At 39.5% G+C, this 21,447-nt stretch overlaps 1 protein-coding gene across 1 annotated transcript; it reads left to right on the top strand.

Moving 5' to 3' along the window:
* Positions 1–6,583: 6,583 nt before the first annotated feature.
* Positions 6,584–17,567, top strand: LOC136630856 (programmed cell death protein 1-like). Its single transcript, XM_066605541.1, has 5 exons — positions 6,584–6,783; positions 9,039–9,371; positions 12,873–13,028; positions 15,206–15,240; positions 17,171–17,567. Exons 1-5 carry the CDS (start codon positions 6,720–6,722, stop codon positions 17,348–17,350), a joined length of 768 nt encoding a protein of 255 aa, XP_066461638.1. The 5' UTR covers positions 6,584–6,719; the 3' UTR covers positions 17,351–17,567.
* Positions 17,568–21,447: the final 3,880 nt, after the last annotated feature.

Here is a 21,447-nt window from a genome sequence, read left to right as displayed (position 1 = left end):
CAGATGAATACAGATTTCTATTGCACCATGGTTTTGAGAGGGTCAGAATTTAGTGCAAGCAGCATGAATTGATCATTCCTTCCTGTCAAGTGTGTGCAGTTTAGGATGACAGAGGTGGATTAATGCTATGGAGAATCATGTGGGTTCTTTGATACTTTTGGATGGATGTGACGATGAATTACTGATGTTCTAAACACCAAAGGGGATCCAATATCCTACTATGTAAGTGCTAATAAAGTGATCATTTAGTGTATCTAAAAGGAGAGCCGAAGTGTTTACACACACAGTTTGCACAAGGCTCGTATTGGCCCACTGGCGAGCCGCTGCAGCCCTGAGCCAGGTACAGGGTCAGATTCAACTGCGCTGGCCCAAAGTCTGGAGGGTGAATATAAGCAAGCATCTGCATCTTCCGGGTGTGATGCAGGCAGGTGTACAATAATACTTTCGTCATGCTGAGTGAGAGTCTATGCTGGTGGAGGGACCATTTTGTTGCACTCAATGTCACCCATACAGATGACTAGTTGGCTGTATTGGTGACGATTTATGTCACTAATACAGCCAGCCAATCGACAGCTGTGCATTATTAATAATAAAGCCAGCTAATAAGCAGCTCTGTAGGTAATGTCTGATGCTACCCAACTGTCCTGGTGTTGGCACGGAATTTCACTCTGCCTGATGGAAGAATTATTAAATGCAGCATGTTGGCACCATAGTTTTGTTCCTGGAGTTGGCCTCCTCATTACTCTCTCACTCTTTAGGTGGTGGCCTGGCTTAGACTTCGTATATCTTGTCTAGGATCAGTATTTAAGAAGATGGTCTGATCTAGGGTGTGTATTTAGTGGATGTCTGCCCTTAATCTGTATTTAAGAGGTGATCTGCTCAGGGAAGGGGGTGGGGGTATATTTAGGGACATCTGGGCTAGGGGGTTGGGGTCCTTATTTAAGAGGGCTCTGGCCTAGAGGTCTTTATTAAGAAGGTGTGATTTGCCTGTGGGGTGCAGGGCAACCCAGTGGATTCAAATATGGTATCACTAATAGGTTGTAAGCCTGCATGATGCACTATACGAATCATGTGGTCTGACACCCTGTATCTACCTTTTCTGTGCAGGAATAAACACTAAACAGCCACCCCCAATATAAGGCAGGTTTGTGAGTGACTGTTTTATCAGTGTTTTTCACAGGTGTTTGTTGCTCCTACATTTAGCATTCTGGCTGTCTGGTGGTTTATGTGCCTGCCCTTTTGTCAAAATACTAACGTCCACTTGTCCGTGAGTGAGTTGCATGCTCCGCCTTTGATCACATGACAGTGACGTCATCAGAGGTCCTAAAGCATAAAACATGCAGAGCTTGACAGCAGCCGTGTGCTTACAGGACCTGTGATTATGTCACTGTCATGTGATCAGTCACCTGGGCGCTGACCTCCACCCCAGATCACATGACGGTAAGGTCATCACAGGTCCTTCACGTTATTAAAAACCTGCAAAGCCGGACAGCAGCCGTGTGCTTACAGGACCTGTGATGATGTCACTGTCATGTGACCAGTCACGGGCACCAACTCCAATTCCTCATAGTATATATTAGTAAGTGGCACATCCCGCCACCAGAAACACTGGTTGTATTCCTTCTGAATATTCACAGGTTTAAATGTTGCAGTATCGGTATTGCTATTTTGTACAGTTACTGACGTTTTCTTATTCATAGGTGTTTGCACTTTTCAGCAAAATTGCAAATAATGGCAATAGCTTACCATTTGCATGGAAATATTTTGACCAACTCCAACCCCCTTCACTTTATTATATTAGTAAGTGGCGCATTGCACCACCAGAAACACTGCTACTATAAATAATACTAATAACTAGTATCAGTATATCAGTAAGTATTTGTCCGCTTTCTGTGATTTTTTTTTTTGTTTGTTTGTTTGATATTTCCCATTCTGTAATTTTTCTTTATTTAGAAGGGATCTAGACTGGAGTCTGTATTTAGGGAGTATCTGAGCTTAGGTGTGTATTTAGTTGAGATATTCCTATTATATGAAGTGTCCATTCTGGCTTAGCATCTGTTCTTTAGCACAAATCAATAGTAAATTTAGCTAAATTGATTTGCACAAAAAAAAGGTGCAACTTACACCAGAATTTCGGTAGTAAATGTGCCCCAATATCTGTATGTGTATTTAAATTGGGAGCTGGACAGAAACACAAAGATTTGTTTAAACTTTGTTTCAATTCTCTATAGTGAACTAGAGCTGGGTTCACACAGGACTGAAATCTCGTGGAATGACCGCAAGGAAATACTGCAAAAGAAATGCCGCTTTAAAACCCGCAGCCCTTCGCTGCGGGTTTTAAAGAGGCTTTGCCACCTGCATTCCGCCGCGGTCATCTCTCCCCATAGCGAGGAGAGAGGCCGCCACGGAAACCAGGAAAGCATTGACATGCTGTGTCTTTGAATTCCGCGTGGCATGTTAATTTCAGCGTGGCTTGGCTGCAACGGATCAGCCGCAGCGTGTGGACAAGATTTTTGCACATCTCATCCACTTTGCTGGCTATCCTGGGATTAAAGTTGCAGGCGGAATTTCCGTGCAAAAAGTCTGCATGGAAATTCTACGGCAATTACGCCCCGTGTGAACCCAGCCTAAGATTTCGTATTGCTGTAGGAAGTTAGCTGGCATCCTTGTTTTGGAAATAATGAGTCAGCAGTTTCTTAATACCACTAGATATGCTTACAAAGATTCATACATTCCTATAAAGCCTTCTTTGCATCTTTTTAAAACTTTACTATTAGCTTTGCTGCCTAGTGTTAAAAGTAAATAAATCATCATATTCTACTATGAAAGGACTTGTCTGTCTTTTTTTTACTGGTTTTGGAATTTGTATTTAGTCATACAGCATTGGATAGTAGTGTGTATAGGACAGAAACTGCATATAAGCCTTCCTACTCAACACGAAAATAGATATATAACTGGATTTTACAACGTGGGATGGAAAATTAATGAATCATCTCTTATTCTCTTCCCCATGTTTTCTTAAATGGGTTTCGATTTTTAATACTTTAATGAAGAATAGTTTCCCCTTAAGTTCAACCCACAGTAAAACGAAACCATGAAAGTAAATAAATACTATAGTAATGGCATTTGTGTGTGCACCATGTATTCTAAATATGGCTTGTGTCTTGCACTTTCTGCGCACTGGATTGTATTGTTCTGACTAGGCTGTGGGTATTTGAGGTGGCTCGCTGCCATATCATTACCCCTTATAGCTCATCTCTTTAAGGCCTCCTTCCCACGAGCGTGACGGGCTCCGCAGCGTAATATTCCGCTGCGAAGCCCGTCACGGCGCCCCCCAGAGCCCCTATACTTACCTGCGGGAGATAGCGTGAAATCGCTTCCCCGCCCACCGCCGCCGCGTCACCGCCCGTCACCGCCCACCGCCGCGCGTCACCGGCCGTGTCACGTGACGCGGCCGGCCGTGTCACGTGACGCGGCCGTGCGCGTCATATGGCGTCATATGACGCGCGGCGGTGGGCGGGAAAGCGTTTTTTCACGCTATCTCCCGCTGGTGACAGCGGGAGATAGCGTGAACGGACGGCTTCCATTGACTGCAATGGAAGCCGTCAGTGCGTACAGCCCGTCCTCACCCGCAGAAAATAGAGCATGCTGCGGGTGAGGACGGGAGAAATCGCGGTGCGTAATTCCGCGGTGGAATTACGCATCGTGAGCATTGTGCTATTAGGTTCAATAGAACCTAATAGCTGCGGGCAACGCAGCGGATTTTCGCCGCGAATTACGCGGCGGAAATCCGTTCGTGGGAAGGAGGCCTAACACTTCAATACACTTGTGTACATTTTGTATGTAAGATATGAACAGTTTTTTGAAAATTTGCAAGCATGATATCTAAACCTTGGATTTGCTTTTTAGTGAACAATTAGCAAAGTGCATGTTAAGCCTGATGTAGACACAACGAATATCGCTCAAAAAATCTTTTAAGCGATTCTTAAGCGATAATCGTTGTGTGCTTTACAGCGCAAGGCAATCGCTGAAACATTGAGCGTTCACCTTGTGCTCTGAGCAGAGGATGCAGAGGACAAGCGGGGCTGCTTGCCTTCTGCATCTAGCTGTTCCCTGCTCAGAGCACCCAGCTGTTATATAGCCGAGCGCTCCGAGCAGAGGATGCAGAAGACAAGCGGGGCCGCTTGCCTTCTGCATCCAGCTGTTCTCTGCTTGGAGAGCCTGGCTATTGTACAGCCGAGCGCTCTGAGCGGAGGATACAGAAGACAAGTGGGGTGACCTCGCTTTTCTTCTGCATCCACCTGTTCTCTGCTTGGAGTGCCAGGCTGTTATACAGCCAAGCGCTCCGAGCGGGGTATGGAGAACACAGCTGGACCACTCTGTTCTTCATACCCGCCTGTCTTCAGGGAGTGGGAAACAGCTGAAACAATAGTAACATCTGTATCCCGCTGTGAATTCCTGATAACTGATCGCTGATCTTTCACCATGCTGAAAGATCAGCAATCAGCGACGGCTTGATGAAAACTGCATGATGTCAGTGCAGTTAGACACAACAATTATCGCTCAAAAGACAACTGAGCGACAGCTGATCGGCGGGGTTCCTGAGTTGCGGATCCTTGCCAATCAACTACTGATGACCTATCCTGAGCATAGGTCATCAATAGTAAAAGCCAGGAATAGCCCTTTAACCCTTACCAATCCAATTTTGGATTCAGGGTTTCCTAGGGGGCTTTCTCTATCTGACATTATACAACGGCACCATCTCCTGGCTAAAGCCAGTACTGCAATATGAGCCAGAGAAGCTCCAACAGCTGAGCGTCCGGAAATACACAGTAAGAACACCCAGTCAGACGTTTTCCGACATCGGAAAACGTCAGTGGATTAGAAAGGGTTAAACCAGAGCCAAAGCTAAGCTTTTCTTCTCCTGAGGCAACGATTCACTTTAATGCAATAGCCATGTATCCAAATACTCTATCCAAGGAAAAATGGATTATTGGCTCACACCTGGCATTCTGTACCTAGAAACATCTGAGAAGTGATGGATGTGCTTTTCCCATAATCCCGCCCTGAACGTTACTTTAACGGGTTGTCCCATGAAACAAACTTATTGCCTTTCCACAGGATAGGGGATAAGTATGGGATTAGTATGAGTCTGACCTCTGGAACTTCACTAGCCACACTCTCTGGGATCCTGAGTGTGTCCAAATTAATAGAGCTGTGGTGCCGCATGCGTACTACCGCTCCATTAATTTCAATTGTACTGCTGGAGTACACTGCTTGGCTATCTCCTGCAATCCCATTAAAATCAATGGAGCAGTAATGCGAACACTTGACCACTGCTCTACTAATTCAAGGACACTTGGGACTACCATTTCCATGATCGATGGGGATCCCAGCAGTCAGGCACCTACTAATCAAATACCTAACCCTTATCCTGTGAATAAGGGATGTTATTTTCATGGGTCAACTCCTTTAAAGGTGTAACTTAATTTTAAGGGAGGACTAATTTTGGAAACCAAGTATACACACACAACTCACTAGAAGTTCCATGCTTAAAGGTAATGCATTGCCTACAGTATATTCAATTTGCTAATGAAAAGCAGATACTGGTACATATTCCCTTTTTCTTATCTGTTTTTATTTTCTCATTTTTTTATGCTACTTTTGTACATGACTATGGAGGCTGTTGTTAGCCTATGAATGTGTACAAGACTGTTTTGATCTACTGAAAGCAAACAGGGATTTTAAAAATGGCGAAGAATTAAAATATAAAGTATATTGGATAGTTGCATAACTTTTAATTATACAATGATTATGCTTTATCTATAATGGAGTCATCACACAAGCATGAACCTGACAAATATTTATAATTTCCAGCAACATTGTGAAAAGTTTGTAGCCTTTTTCTCTGAGATACTGGGATATAATACTCAGTGTATGCTATGATTATGGAATGCGAAACATTTTAATGCACTAAAAATATTATTTTTATGTGAAGAGATGCTGGAGACAACTCTTTTCTGTTCCATGCAGTATATGATATTTCTTCCTTTCCCCGCCTTCAGATTATTGTATGAAGTAGAGACGGCTAAAATACTCCACCCACAATGAGAGAGAGTACTTTATGAAAGCAGGTGACTTGCAGATATTCAGATGCCACCTCGTGTGCTCTCTTCATGTCATACTACGGTATCAGCAGACAAGGCCTATTCCCATGAAAGATCTTGTTAATCTGGAAGAAACAGTGGCTTTTAAAACTGCCACAGCACAAATAACTCATAACAGGACATAGGATGAGAAGGAAATATTACTACCTAACACTGTTCAAGATTCTAGAGCTCAGATCAGAGCAACAGTGACTTGGATGTATGACTTGTAAAAGTTCAAGACCTGAAAGAAAGGTGGGACCTATACTTTGGCAACGATCTTGGCTACATTTGTCTCTAAGGACAAGACTCTTTTAGGAATATGAAGTCCATATAACTTCTTTATATCAAAGAATTGTGACTGTAACCACAGCATACAATTCAAGGTAGACCACAAGCCACAAAGAGACCACCCATTCTGCACACAAGTTCTTACATCTATAGCATTTAATTATTATCAGAACGGACTCCTTTTCTTTTTTTTGTGAACACTTGAGATACACAGGTGCAACCTTGGTTTTACGTTCAAGTAGAGCAAGCGAGGGGGGAAACAAGACTCCCCCGCTCTTTTTGATGAGAATGAAGCAGTTGTGTCTTATCATGCACATTATCTGTGTCAGCATTGTCCCGCGATATGGTAAGTATGCAGTTTAACACTTTTTATATTCCATGCACACATATATATATATTATATAATATGCATATATTTATGTCGCTTTATATATATAAAGATCTAAAGAAAATATGTATGTAATATGAAACAGTCAGAATTGAAACAAATTCAGTAATATGTTAGTACAAATGAAAATGTCATTAAATAAGAATGCTGACATCACTGACCCAAATCTGTAACTAGACAAGTTACTTAAAATAAAATATAGAAGCATGCCATTTATGAGTCATTGCTATGTGCATTGATGTTCTATATATAGAACTTTATAAATTACTCCATAGCATATAGTTTATCATGGTTGATAAAATGTTAAAAAATACTCTTTTGTAAAGGCAGATATTTTGTAAGGTGAACTTTCATACTTCATATTTTTTACTATACCATATCATACAATACCTTACCATTAAATATTTTACTGGCCCTTACCATGCCATGTTATACAATAGCTTATTATAGCATATTACACTATACCATATATTACCATAACAAGTTATGCAATACCATAAAATATTATACTACACCTTATCGTGCCATGTTATGCAATACCTTTTCCATGCCCTATTTTTCTATACTTTATCTTGCCATATTATATTATATTTGACTACAATATGTTATACATTACCTTACCATAACATATTATATGACACTTTATCATATTATATCTTACAGCGCCTTATTATATAATACCTTATCTAAACTATATTATACCATAACATATTTTACCATAAAACAATATCATATTATCCGACAACTTACCGTGCTATATTATACAACACCTTATAATGTCACATTATAGTTTACCTTACTGAACCATATGTACAATTATTTTACCATGACAAGTCATATTGTGCCATACCATATTACGCGATCATATTGTACTATAACATGTTATACTATACTATACCTTACAAATCCATATTATACAATACCTTACTGTAACATACTATACCATATCTTATCATCATATTATACCTTAGCCTAACCTATTATAATAAATAATAATGCCATATTATATCAATATATGTATGAATTGTGACACATTTAATATAAACAATTTATGTTTCATTATATTTTCAGATAGGAACCAAAACCATAGCATTTTTCTTGTATTTTGTTTCTGTATATGGTTTAGGTGATATATACAGGAAATGCAAGGCAGAAAAACACAACATGAGATTAAAGAAGAACCTGAATTACTATGAAGTGCAACATGAACAACTGCAGAGGGGAATGTGCAGATAATCAGAATGCCATGATATGCATGTTTGAACGCTCCCTTGGGAATGTTAAATTAGAAATGTTACCTATTTGTGTTTATATACACCTAAAATAGTGTAGAATTATGGACACAATTATGTTGCCTACTTGCCCAGATTAACATTTCGAATGCTACTGTCACTGAAAAAATGATGTATGGAATCCACATAGAATAGTAATGAAAAACTTTTCATAAAACAATTCAAAAGACATTTAGCCACCAATTTGTAAATACAGGATTTTTTCTTCTATGATTGGAAATTCCTTAACGCTCAAAATATATTGCATATAAGTATTTGAAAATATGAATATATTTTATCAATATTTAGGTGTATGAAGTAATTTCATGAGCTATAGTCTTGCTGAAGCAGTTGCTGATGGCTAGAACTACCAGTGGTACCATACATTATCTGTACCCCATAATGGTGGCATTAAAAATACAATTTGTCTTGCACATAAGTCAAGCTATGTTGACAAAAAAATAAATAAAAAATTGTTTGGTCTTTCAGGTCCAAAAATTAGGTCTAGTGTGCATATCTAGATGAAGGACACCATACAGTTACATCACGATCACACGACTAAGTGAATGTCAGGATAATGAATACTAGTGTAACACAGCAGTAACGTAGTAAGGCAGAAAAAAAGTATAGGTCTATCCAGTTGAACCTATTCCCTGCAATATTGATCCAAAAGAAGGCAAAAACCTCTGAGGCTGAAACCACTTTTCCATATCTCAGGTGGAATATTTGTTCCCTAATTCCGAATATGGCATTTAGAATAAATCAATGACCATCTCAAGTAATCCAGTACCCATAACTTGTAATATTATATTATAGAACGGTATCCAAGCCCCTTTTAACACTTTCATGTCACATGTTCTGATTAGCCAATAACACAGTTTATGTAACAATCCAGCACATTTTGAGACACATTTAAAAATTATTTTATGTCTGTATTTGCAGCAGCAGCAAAGAATCTGTTTGTCCATTCTCCTCCAAGTCTCCACTTGAAACCCGGAGAAAATGCTACATTCACTTGCAACATTTCAGCACTGAACTACAACCCAGCGGACATTAACTGGTACATAAATAAGAATACATCTGAGAAAATTGCAGATCTGAAGGGTTCAAAAGATCCAAGACTGAATATCAGTATTAGCTGGACGCTACGAGAAGCCAAACTGCGCATAATCAATGTTACATTTACGGACAGTGGAAAATATCACTGTAGTCACGTAAATATAAATGCTAGTGGAGATATAATTAGGAGTAATATCTCAGAGCTGTTTGTGAATGGTACGTACATTATACATTATATGTTTTAGAAAAAAAATAGCTTGCTTGTCTTATATTTTTGTATTTGTAGTTTTTGAATTGGTAAAGTAATTTAATTTATTTGATTGTAGTATCTGGTACTTTGAATTTCTTATAACCTCTTTCCATCTGTATTAACCTTCACTAACTCCTTCTATATATACTGTATATTTCCCTGCTTGTCTTGATATAGTTTTGTATCAAACATTATGATCAATATAAGCACATACATGAGAACTACTCTTTCTATTGTGCACAAGGCTCTAAATGTACAACATGAGGATGATGTTTATGCTCGTTCTATCAGCGATAGGAGTAACTCCAAACCTGCTCCTTTAACCCCTAAGGACCAAGCGCGATAGCTATATCGCGCTTGGTCCTCAGCTTTAATCCTGATCAATAGCAGAAATATGGTACGGAATTAAAGCCTCTGCTCTTATAATCAAGCAGGAGCAGGTCAGGTCCTCAGCAGTTAGTTACAGCTGAAGACCTGGAGGAGAAGGGAGAAACATTTTTTCCTTTCTAGGCTACATAGTGCTCAACAATTGAAAGAAGAAGTATTACTTCAACTATGTGACGTTGAGATCACGTGCCATGTGGTGCCCCCTGTTACAGCAGAGTTGCAGGGTCCTAGCTGACCCTGATCAGCTCTGTTAGTGACTAATGATGTTTTCCCCTGTAATTAGGGCTTCTATGGATGTTCCAGCTACAGTGGAAAAATATGAAATTAAAAAAAAAATACAATGTGAATGTTCCCCAGAGATCTTATATGACATCATGGGGCTCAAAGATGGTAAAAAAATAGTTACAAAAATAAGTTAAAAAAATTACAGAATAAAATAAAAATTCATACATAAAAAAGAAAATGACCCAAAGCCGATGGCTACCAAAACCGTTGCTGTATGTGCCCTGTAATCCAAAACCATACATATTATATATCAAAACATCCGAAATAAAATAAGGAACCTATTACTATACTTTATTTTAGTGTAAATATGTAAATTGTAAAAACAAACTATACATTTTAAAAAATCATTTTTTTAGCTTTTTACATCTAATAAACAGGGGGTAAAAGTCAGTATAAAAAGATGTAAAAATAGCCCTATATGTCAGGGGGAAAAAAAACGCAGCCAAAAAAATGTTGTTAGTTTAAGAAAAAAAGAGGGAAGTAAAACCACCACATGGGTAAAGTCCCTAAAAAGTGTCTGGTCCTAAAGGTACAAAACAGCCCGGTCCATAAGGAGTTGAACCCAATAGTTGATGGCTGTTTCTCCTTTCATCCCCATACATATGAATGTTTGGTTAAGCTTGCACATGCTCTGAATGAGGAGATGGGCGTAAGCTGTTTTCAGACATCTTTGGCAGTAGCTTATCTAGCCTGAGAATAAAAAGATCAGGGTAGAAATCCAATAATAATAGTAAGGCCAGTATTATGTGAGTATATTATAACACAACTATAATATGGATCCATAATGTGGACGTATTATGAATGTGAATATGGAAGCAAAAATAGACAAAATTATTGCATGCTGTGTTTTTAAAACAAGTCCATGAAAAAAACAACCATGTGAATAGATGTATAGATTTACATTAACTCCGTATTGCAGTCTGAAAAACAGACCAAAATATATTCGTCCCGAAAGCAGCCTTATAGTAATAATCTTTATACACCATCAACATACTATGCAACACTTTACAAATCAGAGGGTTAATGAACAGACAAAACCAGACATTATATAAAGTATTAAAATTACTGGAACAATAGGGATAAAGGACCTGCTAGCAGGAGTTTACAATCTGTGAGGAAATAGGGGTGACACAGGAGGTATAAGTGCTTCTTCTGTACTACAATGGTTCAGCCATCTTTTTCTAAATAGAGTAGTATGCATAAAACCGCATGAGGTTCTGATGGAGAATGTGGAAGAGGGGTAAACATTGAAGAGTTAGATTAAGGATTGTGGTAGGCATGCCTAGAGAGTTGTGTTTTTAAAGCATTCTTAAAACTGCATGTCGTTGATTTATCGGATTGTTTGGAGTAGTGCATTCCAGAGAACTGGAGCAGCTCAGGAAAAGTCATGAAGACAGTAGTGGGAGGTGAGGTTTATGGAATAGGTTAGTTTGAGATCATTAGCAGAACAGAAGATATGGGCAACACAAAATGCTGCTTTTAATGATAATTACAGTCTCAGAATTATTCAACCCCTTCATTGTCTTCAGTACTTTGAAGAACATTTTTTGCTTTTATGACCTGCTGCAATTGTGATGCATAGCCAGATACCTGCTTCTAATAGCATTACTGAGAAATCTAACCCATTCCTCATGGGCAGTGGCCTCCTGTTCACTTATATTCTTGGGTTTGCTGCAACTACCTTCTTCAAATCTCACTAAAGATTTTCTATAAGGTTCGAATCAGGCGACTGATGACAACTTTAGAATCTCCCAGGACTACTAAAACCAAGCCTTTGTGGACTTTCAGATATACTTGGGACCATTGTCCTGTTGTAAGGTCCAATGACACCCAAACTTCAACTTCTTCACAGAAGGCATGATTGTTTCTCCTAGAATTTCTGGATACTTGATTGAATCCATCTTGCCCTCCACACGCAGCAGATTTCCAGTCATAGAAGAGGCAGAGCAGCCCCAGAGCATCACTGAGCCACCGTCATACTTGATTATATGCAGGGTGCTCTTTTCAAACTAGAGTGCATTACTGAGGGGATCAGCCGATCATCTAATTTCTATGGCAGCATGGATTTCAATTGGCTGTTTTCTTTGTTCCCAGGAGATACTCCACTGCCAGAGGTGTTTAGCAGTTGCTTTCTCCTCTCGCTACGTGTGCCACTCAGCCGAGCTTGCATGTGTATGGACAGAACTGCTATCTCATGTGCATGGGCAGCCTCACAAACGGTCTACGAAATACTGTACATAGTTCTAGATTGACTTTATTGGGTTCTCTACATCTAAGGAAAGCATGTACTGTAGGTTTTGTAATGTACATTCAATGGGACCCATCTGTCTCTAGATGTTTTTGCAGCTCTTATTGATTTCAAGAGAGACAAATTTGGTATGTGCAGAAACTTCTTAGGGGATAAGGACCAGGACCCTGTCATACTCCAGGTTTAAGCAACTTTCTGACATGAAGATAACTTTAGAATATCACTGTATAAATAATTTTAGCTTTGCTTTTGTATTGAAAGTGGAATGTAAGTTGAGTTGAATTTCATGCCCGGTGTGTTTAGAAATGGTTTGTCTCAGAACAGACATTAATGGCCTCACTCTAAGATATGTCATCAAATGGAATGAGCAGGAATAAGACTGCTAGGGACTCCTGACAATCATTCAAATCAATTAGCTGCAACACTAAGAAAGTGCGGTGTTGTTTTATCGACTATCGGCTCTGCCAGAGGCTTTGAAAAAGTGATATAGCACCAATGTCTGAGGCTATTCTTTCAATAGATTTTCTTTAATCTTTTCTTCCCTCAGATGTCCCAAGGACAGTGACTAATGTAACTGATAAATATTCACCAGAAAGTAACTCAAATTCAGAGGAAACGCTCATTATTTCTACCTCCCTCATTCTGGCACTTCTCCTGCTCCTAGCAATTGGCGCTGTCGTCTTTTTATTTTGTTACAAGCGACGTAAGTATTACAGTATTTTAAAGCTATTTAATAAAATGATGTATAAAAACACGTGACTGATTTGTGCAGTGATGTAGTTACCAAGTGACTGTTGTTTGTAGGTGCAACGTTCTGTGTAGATTAATTTAATAGTACATCGCTGATACTTCTTGATACAGAGCTCCAAGTCCTCTGCTTCTCTCATACAACCCTAATTAAGTTCTACAATATACTTGGGAGTTTACTGAAAATAGACCTACTATACAGTTCAAGGTTTGAATAGTTTGCCGGCAACTCCTGTGGTTCACTAGTTGGTGGCTGCAAGGAGAATGTTATCATTAATTCTATACCAATGCAGGAGATTGGGAACTTCGTCCCCTACTAACGTACTCTGAAATTCATTTTTATTCATTTTAAAGTGAACTACATGGCTTTCATTTTTATTAATCTTTTTCCATTGCAGTCATTTTTCATTTCCTCATTGTTGAGCTTTCATCCCTGCCTTCTGAGAACTGCAACTTTTATTATTTTTCCAATGACACAGCTGTATTAGGGCTAGTTTTCTGTGACCTAAATTATACCTTAATGGTGTTCTTTAATGTATCATTTGATATATTAAAAATGTTTTTAAAATTCTAAGTGCGATGGAATGAAAAAAAAACTATTCTGACTTTTTTAGATTTCAATTTAATGGTCTTCACTAGGTGATACAAATTACATGTTAACTTTAGTCTTTTGGTCAGTATGATTATGGGATGCTGAATTTATATACTTGTTATATTCTCCTACTTTTGAAAGCTTAAAAAATAATCTTTAAAAAATAGCTTTGTCTCCCCAAATTTGGATTTCCATATCTTCTTTAATTTTTCTTTCAATGAAACTGTGTGAGGGTTTGTGTTTATGGAGTACACTATTTCTTAGCGCTACCATGTTGAGGTAAAAAACTGTGACTTTTTAAATAACCTTTTATCAAGTTTTCATTACATCCTAAATTGGGATAAATAATGTGATATTTTAAGTGTTTGGTTTTTTTTTAGATGCGGCAATATCAATTATGCATATTTTTTGGAGCCATGTTTGATGACTGTTTATACATACCAGCTGTGTAATACAGTCAGTACCTACTCGATTCTCCCCTTCCGCCATTTTGATGTCAAATGTTGGGAAGGGGTTTATTTGTTTTTATCGTACGATCTATACCTCTAGAAAAATTAGTATTTTTGCCCATAGCAACTAGTCACGATGCAGCTAAGGCAGTTTAAATAGTGAAAGCTGAACTCTGTTTTGTTGCTTTGAACAACAAGGTCAGTTTTGAAATGAGACCCAGTATTTTTTGTTTGTTTGCTTGTAACTAAAGTTGCATTGGAATAAGGGCTATGGCTACATGGTGACTTTTAGCAGAGGTTGTGAAATAGCCTTGCAACCTTGTACTGTCATTAAGGCCAATGGGTAATGGTGCGAGTCACAAGTGGCGATGATGGCAACCCACAGCAAAATATCCAACCTCCATGACCCCATTGACTTCAATGACTGTGTAAAGCCACAGGGCTACACAGAAATCTTTGCTCATGTGACTCCCATTACAGCCAATAGTTGCCTTGCAATCCTAGTCTTCTTCAAACGAAAATAATAAAATAACTGTGCACTTTTGTTAAGTCAGAGACCACCCCAGAAAACCTGATTGACCCCTTTTGTCCATGTCAGAGTGGTAAGGATGCAATCTGTCAATCACTGTTAATGGGTGAGAATGGTAGAACTCCTCATGTATCAGTCATTTATAACATTTCTATGGATTTGCTATTTATGTCTATGGTCGGATATAATCCATTTAAAGGCACATTTACATTTATATAATCATTTTAACTCAAACTAAAAATATTAGATGTATGTTGGCTAAACTGACTTGCTGATCATATAATGTGCTTGGGGGGCCTCCTGACTCAACTGTCTGATGCATTTGTTCTTGGGGATGTAAACTGCTGCTGGAGGTGTTGGACAGTAGCTTTCTTGTCTCCACATTCAGAATATATGCATGATCAGGTGAGTGGGATATCAGTTGGTCGAAAATATGTCACTACCTTTAGAGTAGACCACATTATTTGCATTTTTAAATTTTCATATAAATGATAATTGATATTATGATCAAGCCCTTGTCAGCTATTTATGGAAAAAAGCAACAATTTTTATTTGCATTTTAGGAAACAATATTCCGCAGCAAGAGCAACAGGACCTAGTAAGTAGTATTTATATTTATTCCTCTTACCTATTTTTATTGTGCTTAAAGGAGTTGTCCCACTTAAAAAAATAATGCTAAACAGCTGTCTATGATCTAAAACTACAAAAGAACCGTTACTCATCTTCCCCACCCTCAGTAAGTTTCACAGTAGCTCCCATAGCTTTCCCAGTCTGTGTTTACAATGGAAGTCAGTTGACTGCTGCAGGCAACCAGAGGCCTTCGCATCACCATCCCAAACTCCTGGCATCATGGTGCCCAGGATGTATGCATTGATGCCAGGAGAATGGACGGTGATGCGGCATCCTCCAATTGGCTGCAGTGGTCACCTGACATCCATTGTAAAGATAGACCGGGAAGGCCACAGGTACCATTGTGCTGCTTACTAGGGAAGAAGAGAAGTGAATATTGCTTCTATTGTTCTTTTATGTCATGGCCAACTATTTGCCATAGCATTACATCATACCTTGTTCTAACAGGCATTCTATCAAGCCATGCCCAAGGCTTGATAGGCATTCTGTTAAGACAGCCTTGGGGCCTTTCAGAAGGCCCCTGGCTGCCATGACACCCGCATGGCCCCCGGGTACATTGGTCAGGGGATTTAAATGCTGCTGTCAGAATGGACGGTGGCATTTAAAACATTCACAGCTCGAATGAGCCATGCGACTTACCGCAGTTATTGCGGGTGTGTGCTGGCTGTAAGAAACAGCCGGCACCCACATTTTATGAAAGGAGATCACTCCGCGATCTCCCTCCATACACACCCTGAACGTGCAGGATGTAACCTTAATGGCATTGTGCTGCAGTTCTTGTAAGCAGCATTCCTAACATGCCATAGTTAAAATCCTTCATTCCACATTCTGCAACAAATAAGTTTAATGTCAGTGCTTACTGTATGTACATTTCATACTTGAAGTCACAAAGTCATTGTGGCAGTGTTGGACCTGGCAAAGTCATGGGTCATGGATCCTCCTGCACATTTTAAATAAGCACTAGCTGAACTAAAGTCACACCCAAGGAGATGTTAATCACAGATGAATGAGTATGATAAGAGCTATGACTCTGACTCTGCATGGCTCCAACATGGTATACAATTTACATACATTGCACACTGGTATTGAACTTTATTTTTCTTAAAGAGTGTAAAATGGAAGATTTTAATAACAGCATGTTGAGAATGTGGTTTGCAAGAATTACAATACCTTGCCAGTAGTTCAAACACTAAAAATTTGAAAACCGGTTTCCATTAAAGAGGACCTATAAAATCCTCAGATCACCAGAATGGGCTGTATACTATTATAATCGTATCCCCACTGAATACAACAGGTCTCTCTTTTTCTTCTACGGATTTCCGTACACAGCATTGGCTCCCATATATATGGAATCTTACACTATTCTTGTCAAGTAAATGGTCTCCATCACTGTGTCAATATCTGGTGTAACTCTTGATTGAAACTGAGCACTGCAGACCACCCATTTGACAGAAGAGTAGTGTTGGACTTCGTATGTAAAGGGAGTGTGTGAACGAGTGAGCCTAGTAATAATGTAGACCACACATTTGACAGAAAACAAACTAGAGTTGGTTTGGGCAAATGAGTGAGCCTAAACAAGAAAGAAAAATGCTTTGGGGTCAGTGGTCAGGAAAGTGTCTGCAATGGTGAGCAGTCTACCCTGTTGATCAGTAGATGTGACAGGAAGCAATTAAAACAAGGATTACTTTCTCTCCACTTGATTATTATTTTATGTACATTCTGCAAATAACTTATGTTTTAATCTAAAAAAATGCCATATGAACAATGCTGCATATCCCTTCGATAGTGACACTCAATATGAAACTAAAGCATTTATCAGGACAATGTAATTCACTTTGTGTTCAATGGGTTACCTCTATTCTGTTAGATAAACATGTTTTTTTTCCCTTTAATAATAGGAAAAACCTCCTCAGGATTCTTCAGTGTACTCTGTAGACTATGGAATTTTAGAATTCGGAGACAACCAACCCTACAGGAAGTCACCAGAACTGAGTGTATCGGAACAAGTGGAATATGCAACAATCACGTTCCCACAACAGACTGCAATTATGGGAGAGAAGAGACGAAAATTAGCATGAGCTGGCAAAACTGGACAGATAGTAATCCAATTTTGAATGTTTATTAAGAAATGTTGGCTGCTCTGGCACTAGTGCCCATCTCTGGCATAATGAAAAAAATGACATACTGGGATTGATGTAAATAATGTTTCTTTTGTATTTGAAAGGTGCATATGTACATTTGGGAAACAGTGGGAAGATTTACTGAAACTATGCAGTAAACATTTCCCTATAATCCAGTTCCTTAATTATTTTAAGCGACTCTCCTGGCTTGGAGAAACAAAGATGGCTGCACCAGCTTCTCTCACTACCTGATGCACACAGAGTATTAGTATATATCATAAGTTTATGACACTATAACAGCTTTGATTAACCACATGAGCAGTACTGGCCAATCAGGCCAGCATGTAGTGTCTTGACTTAGACTACCAATGCATACTATTGCACAATGTGCATCAGGTAGTCAGAGAAGCAGTGCCGCTATTTTTGTTTCTCTAGGCCCGGAGGGTCACTTCACAGATGATCAGTTGCATCCTCCAACAACTGTTGCACTCTCTATCCATTTATATCCGCTGCTCCACTGATTCTGGTTTTTAAATTCATTTTCGGCCTCCTGTTCCCAAGTAATCAGTGCTGTTATTTTACCTAACATGCAAATGAGGCCATGCACTGTCAAGGAGGTGGTCATGGGAATGATTTCCCAAGGAGTAGTGGACCTGTCACTGGGAACTCATGCCATTGACTGCTAGCTTGATAGTATATGGCATCTATGCATATCAAATCAGTGGAGTGGCAGCTATGAACAAGAGAGCTGCAGATCGTGGCGAATGAGATTGGCAAGTCTCCTTGGGAGAGGACCTAAGAAATAAAAGGCTTGTCTCAAGAAGACAACCTCTTTTTATACTAGGGCTTATGGATGTCATAGAGTGCGGTCTTGCACATACAACCTCCTCTATGAGTTGCAACAGACTTGTGGACTTTGAGCTGTCCTTTTCATTCATCTGAATGGCCATCATGTAATACTACTTTTGTCTGGCTGGCTGTTTGCTGGGGGTGCCAGGAGCGTGACTCAGGGCTGCATTCTGAAAGCGGTTGTCTCTGATGGGACAATCTCTTTAACATTACTCTAATAGTGTACATTTAAAATGTGAAAGCCTGTTCTTAAAAACATCTATACAGAGATATTATAGCTCGGAGTGACAGACCAAAGTACTAAATTCACATACTCCAGGCTTAATCTAAAGTGTGATGGAGTAAAATGCTCCACATTTATTCAGAGATACGTGCCTCTTAATAGATTTGGCACATCTTGGACTTTCGTAGAGCCTTTAAATTAAATCTAAAGCTGCTATGAGCAGGTATATATTTGTGCCACTTTTTACACCATTTTATAACCTAAAACAATACAATTATTGGACTGCTGTTGATCACCGAACCACCACTAATAGTCTCTAGCCACCTATCTTGCTATTTTTTTTTAAAGTGTCAAGAGGAGAGAAAGTTGCAAATATTGCATGAGCCATAATTTGTAACTCTTCTATACCATAAAAGTGGCACAAATTACTTTAAAAATTCTCCCACTGAATCTTATGTATCACAAGTACCTTACAGAATAATTGGCAATAGCAACCATCAGAGCTCAACTTTAACTTCTTAAACTTCTCAGAAAATATGAAAGCTATACTATAAATCAATTGCTATGGGCAACATTAAACAGTTTTGATAAAAGAGACCCAGTGTTGGAGAAACATAGAAGACTGACAGCAGAAAAAGACCCTGTCATCCATCTAGTCTGTCCATATATACTTTCCTTTTTATTTTTTCTCAGGATAGATATATGTGTATCCCAGGCATGTTCAAATTCACTCAGGCCGGTTTCACATCTGCATCAGAACCTCCGGCCAGAGATTTTGTCACAGATCTGGCTGAAGATACTGGAAGAAAAAGTGCTGCATGCATCCAAGAGACTGGCAGCTGGGCGGAAAGCAGGTGGACTCCATTATAGTCAATGAGGTCCGCCCAGTGCTGTTCGATTCCCTCTAGAGATGCAACCATTTGGCTGCGGGGGTTCCCCTTTCCTGCTCCCCGAACAATGCAGGAAAGCAAAATCCCTACCGCAAATGCAAAACCACCCTAACCATGTCAGAAACAAGCTCCTCATATACCGCTGTCCTCAGTATAACTATACACTGTGATCCACTGCACTGTTGCACTCCTGACTCATGGCGTAAAGTCTTTCTCAGAAGGACTTTTCAATACTAGCCAGGAGTCTCTAGCAATAGTTGCTGACTGCTACTGGCTTTACTAGTTGTATTCAGTATATGCTAAGTGCAGTAAAATAATTTTAAAGTGATAGAATACCTCCGGAAGTGTCTCAAATTTAGTGCAACAGTTGAGATTTCAGGTGCTGTCCCTTACCACAATTGCACCCTAAATACTTTGGGTATTCAGGGTATGCTATAAATGTCTGATAGTTGGGGTTCTCACCTCTTGGGACCCCACATTTTGGGAGACTGAACATACCCTGACTCAATTTTTGTGATCAAATGTGGCTGTCTGCAGCAGCTAAGGAGAGACAGTGGAACTACCTGTGTTTCTCTCTGTTAAGGTCAATGGGAGTTACAGAAACTCTTTACGGGCTATCACTTGGTTGCAATGCTCATTTAAGGTAAATAATTGTTTTATGTACATTTGTCACTATTCTTTGTACAGCCTGTTATATTTCCTCTAGTTTTGTAAATGTATATTTATTAAACTATTCGTAGAATTTTTAAGAAATATTCTTTTGTGTTTGATGCTTTTGAGACTAACACAACCATTGACCTGCACTATTCATTTGGCTATAGGGGTGCAGAGGTACCTGGGTGTACAACCTAGACTGAATAAAACTAACAACATAAATACAATTTCAGGCTTTATTCACACAAGCGTATACTAGCCACCATTTTCACATCCGACGGATATATGCTACTATCTGATGCATTGGATTCCAATGCATCAGATCAGATGGGCGATTTTCCGCCAAGTAACAGCGCCCAGCTGGCCAAGATAGCACATAGGAGTGCATTTCGGCCGGGCGCTTTTACACCAGCCAGGAGAGAGAGTTCAGGAATTATCTTTCCCGGCCGGAATGCGGCCGCTGCCATAGACGCCTGTGGGAACCTATGACAGCTCCCGGAGAAGGGAGATGGGAGGGAGTTTAGCAGACTCCTTCTCTCTGCCCCTTGCCGGCTGTTTGCAATGGGAGGGTGCGGGAGCTAGTTGCTGTATGGCGCATAATAGGCTGATATATAAAATGAGACAGCTCGGTCTGGGTGAAGACATATGTGTATCTGGCTCAGAGATAGAAAGCAGAGGGTGGTAATAAATGGTTCATACTCTGATTGGGTCACAGTCGCTAGCGGGGTGCCACAGGGTTCAACAATAGGCCCCGTTATGTTCAATATATTTATCAATGACCTGATAGAGGGACTACACAGTAAAATATCAATATTTGCAGATGATACACAATTATACAAGATAATTAGTACAAAGGAGAACAATGTGTGGCTACAAAAGGACCTAGATAAACTCGGGGTTGGGTAGAAAAATGACAAATCAAGTTCAATATTGATAAATGTAAGGTTATGCATATAGGCAGGAGAAATGGATTTCACAGTAAATGGGGTACTGCTAGGAAAAAGTGATATGGAAAAACCCCTGGGGGTACTTGTTGACTGTAGATTTAACAAGAGCAATCAATGCCAGTCAGATACTGCAAAAGCAAATAAAGTCTCGGGGTGCATTTAAAAGAGGTATAGGGCCAAGGGATGAGAACATTATTCTTCCACTATACAAAGCACTTGTCAGGCCCCACATGGAATATTGCGTACAGTTCTGGACACTGGTGCTCAGGAAAGATGTTAAAGTGCTGGAGGGGGTTCAAAGAAGGACAACTAAATTAATAAACGGAATGAGAGGACTAGAATACCCAGAGAGGCTATCAAAATTGTGGCTTTATGCTGGCTAAAGCCAGTACTGCATGAGGTGACACATTGGATAGGATCCGACAGCAGAGAGGCTGGGAATATACAGTAAGAGAACCCCGACGGACGTCTTCCAACATCGGAGCTGTACAA

This window comes from Eleutherodactylus coqui, chromosome 1 (assembly GCF_035609145.1).
Source record: "Eleutherodactylus coqui strain aEleCoq1 chromosome 1, aEleCoq1.hap1, whole genome shotgun sequence".
In the NCBI taxonomy this organism is placed as follows: Eukaryota; Metazoa; Chordata; class Amphibia; order Anura; family Eleutherodactylidae; genus Eleutherodactylus; species Eleutherodactylus coqui.
Note: the sequence above shows the minus strand (reverse complement) of the source record. Positions and strands in the feature narration are given on the sequence as shown.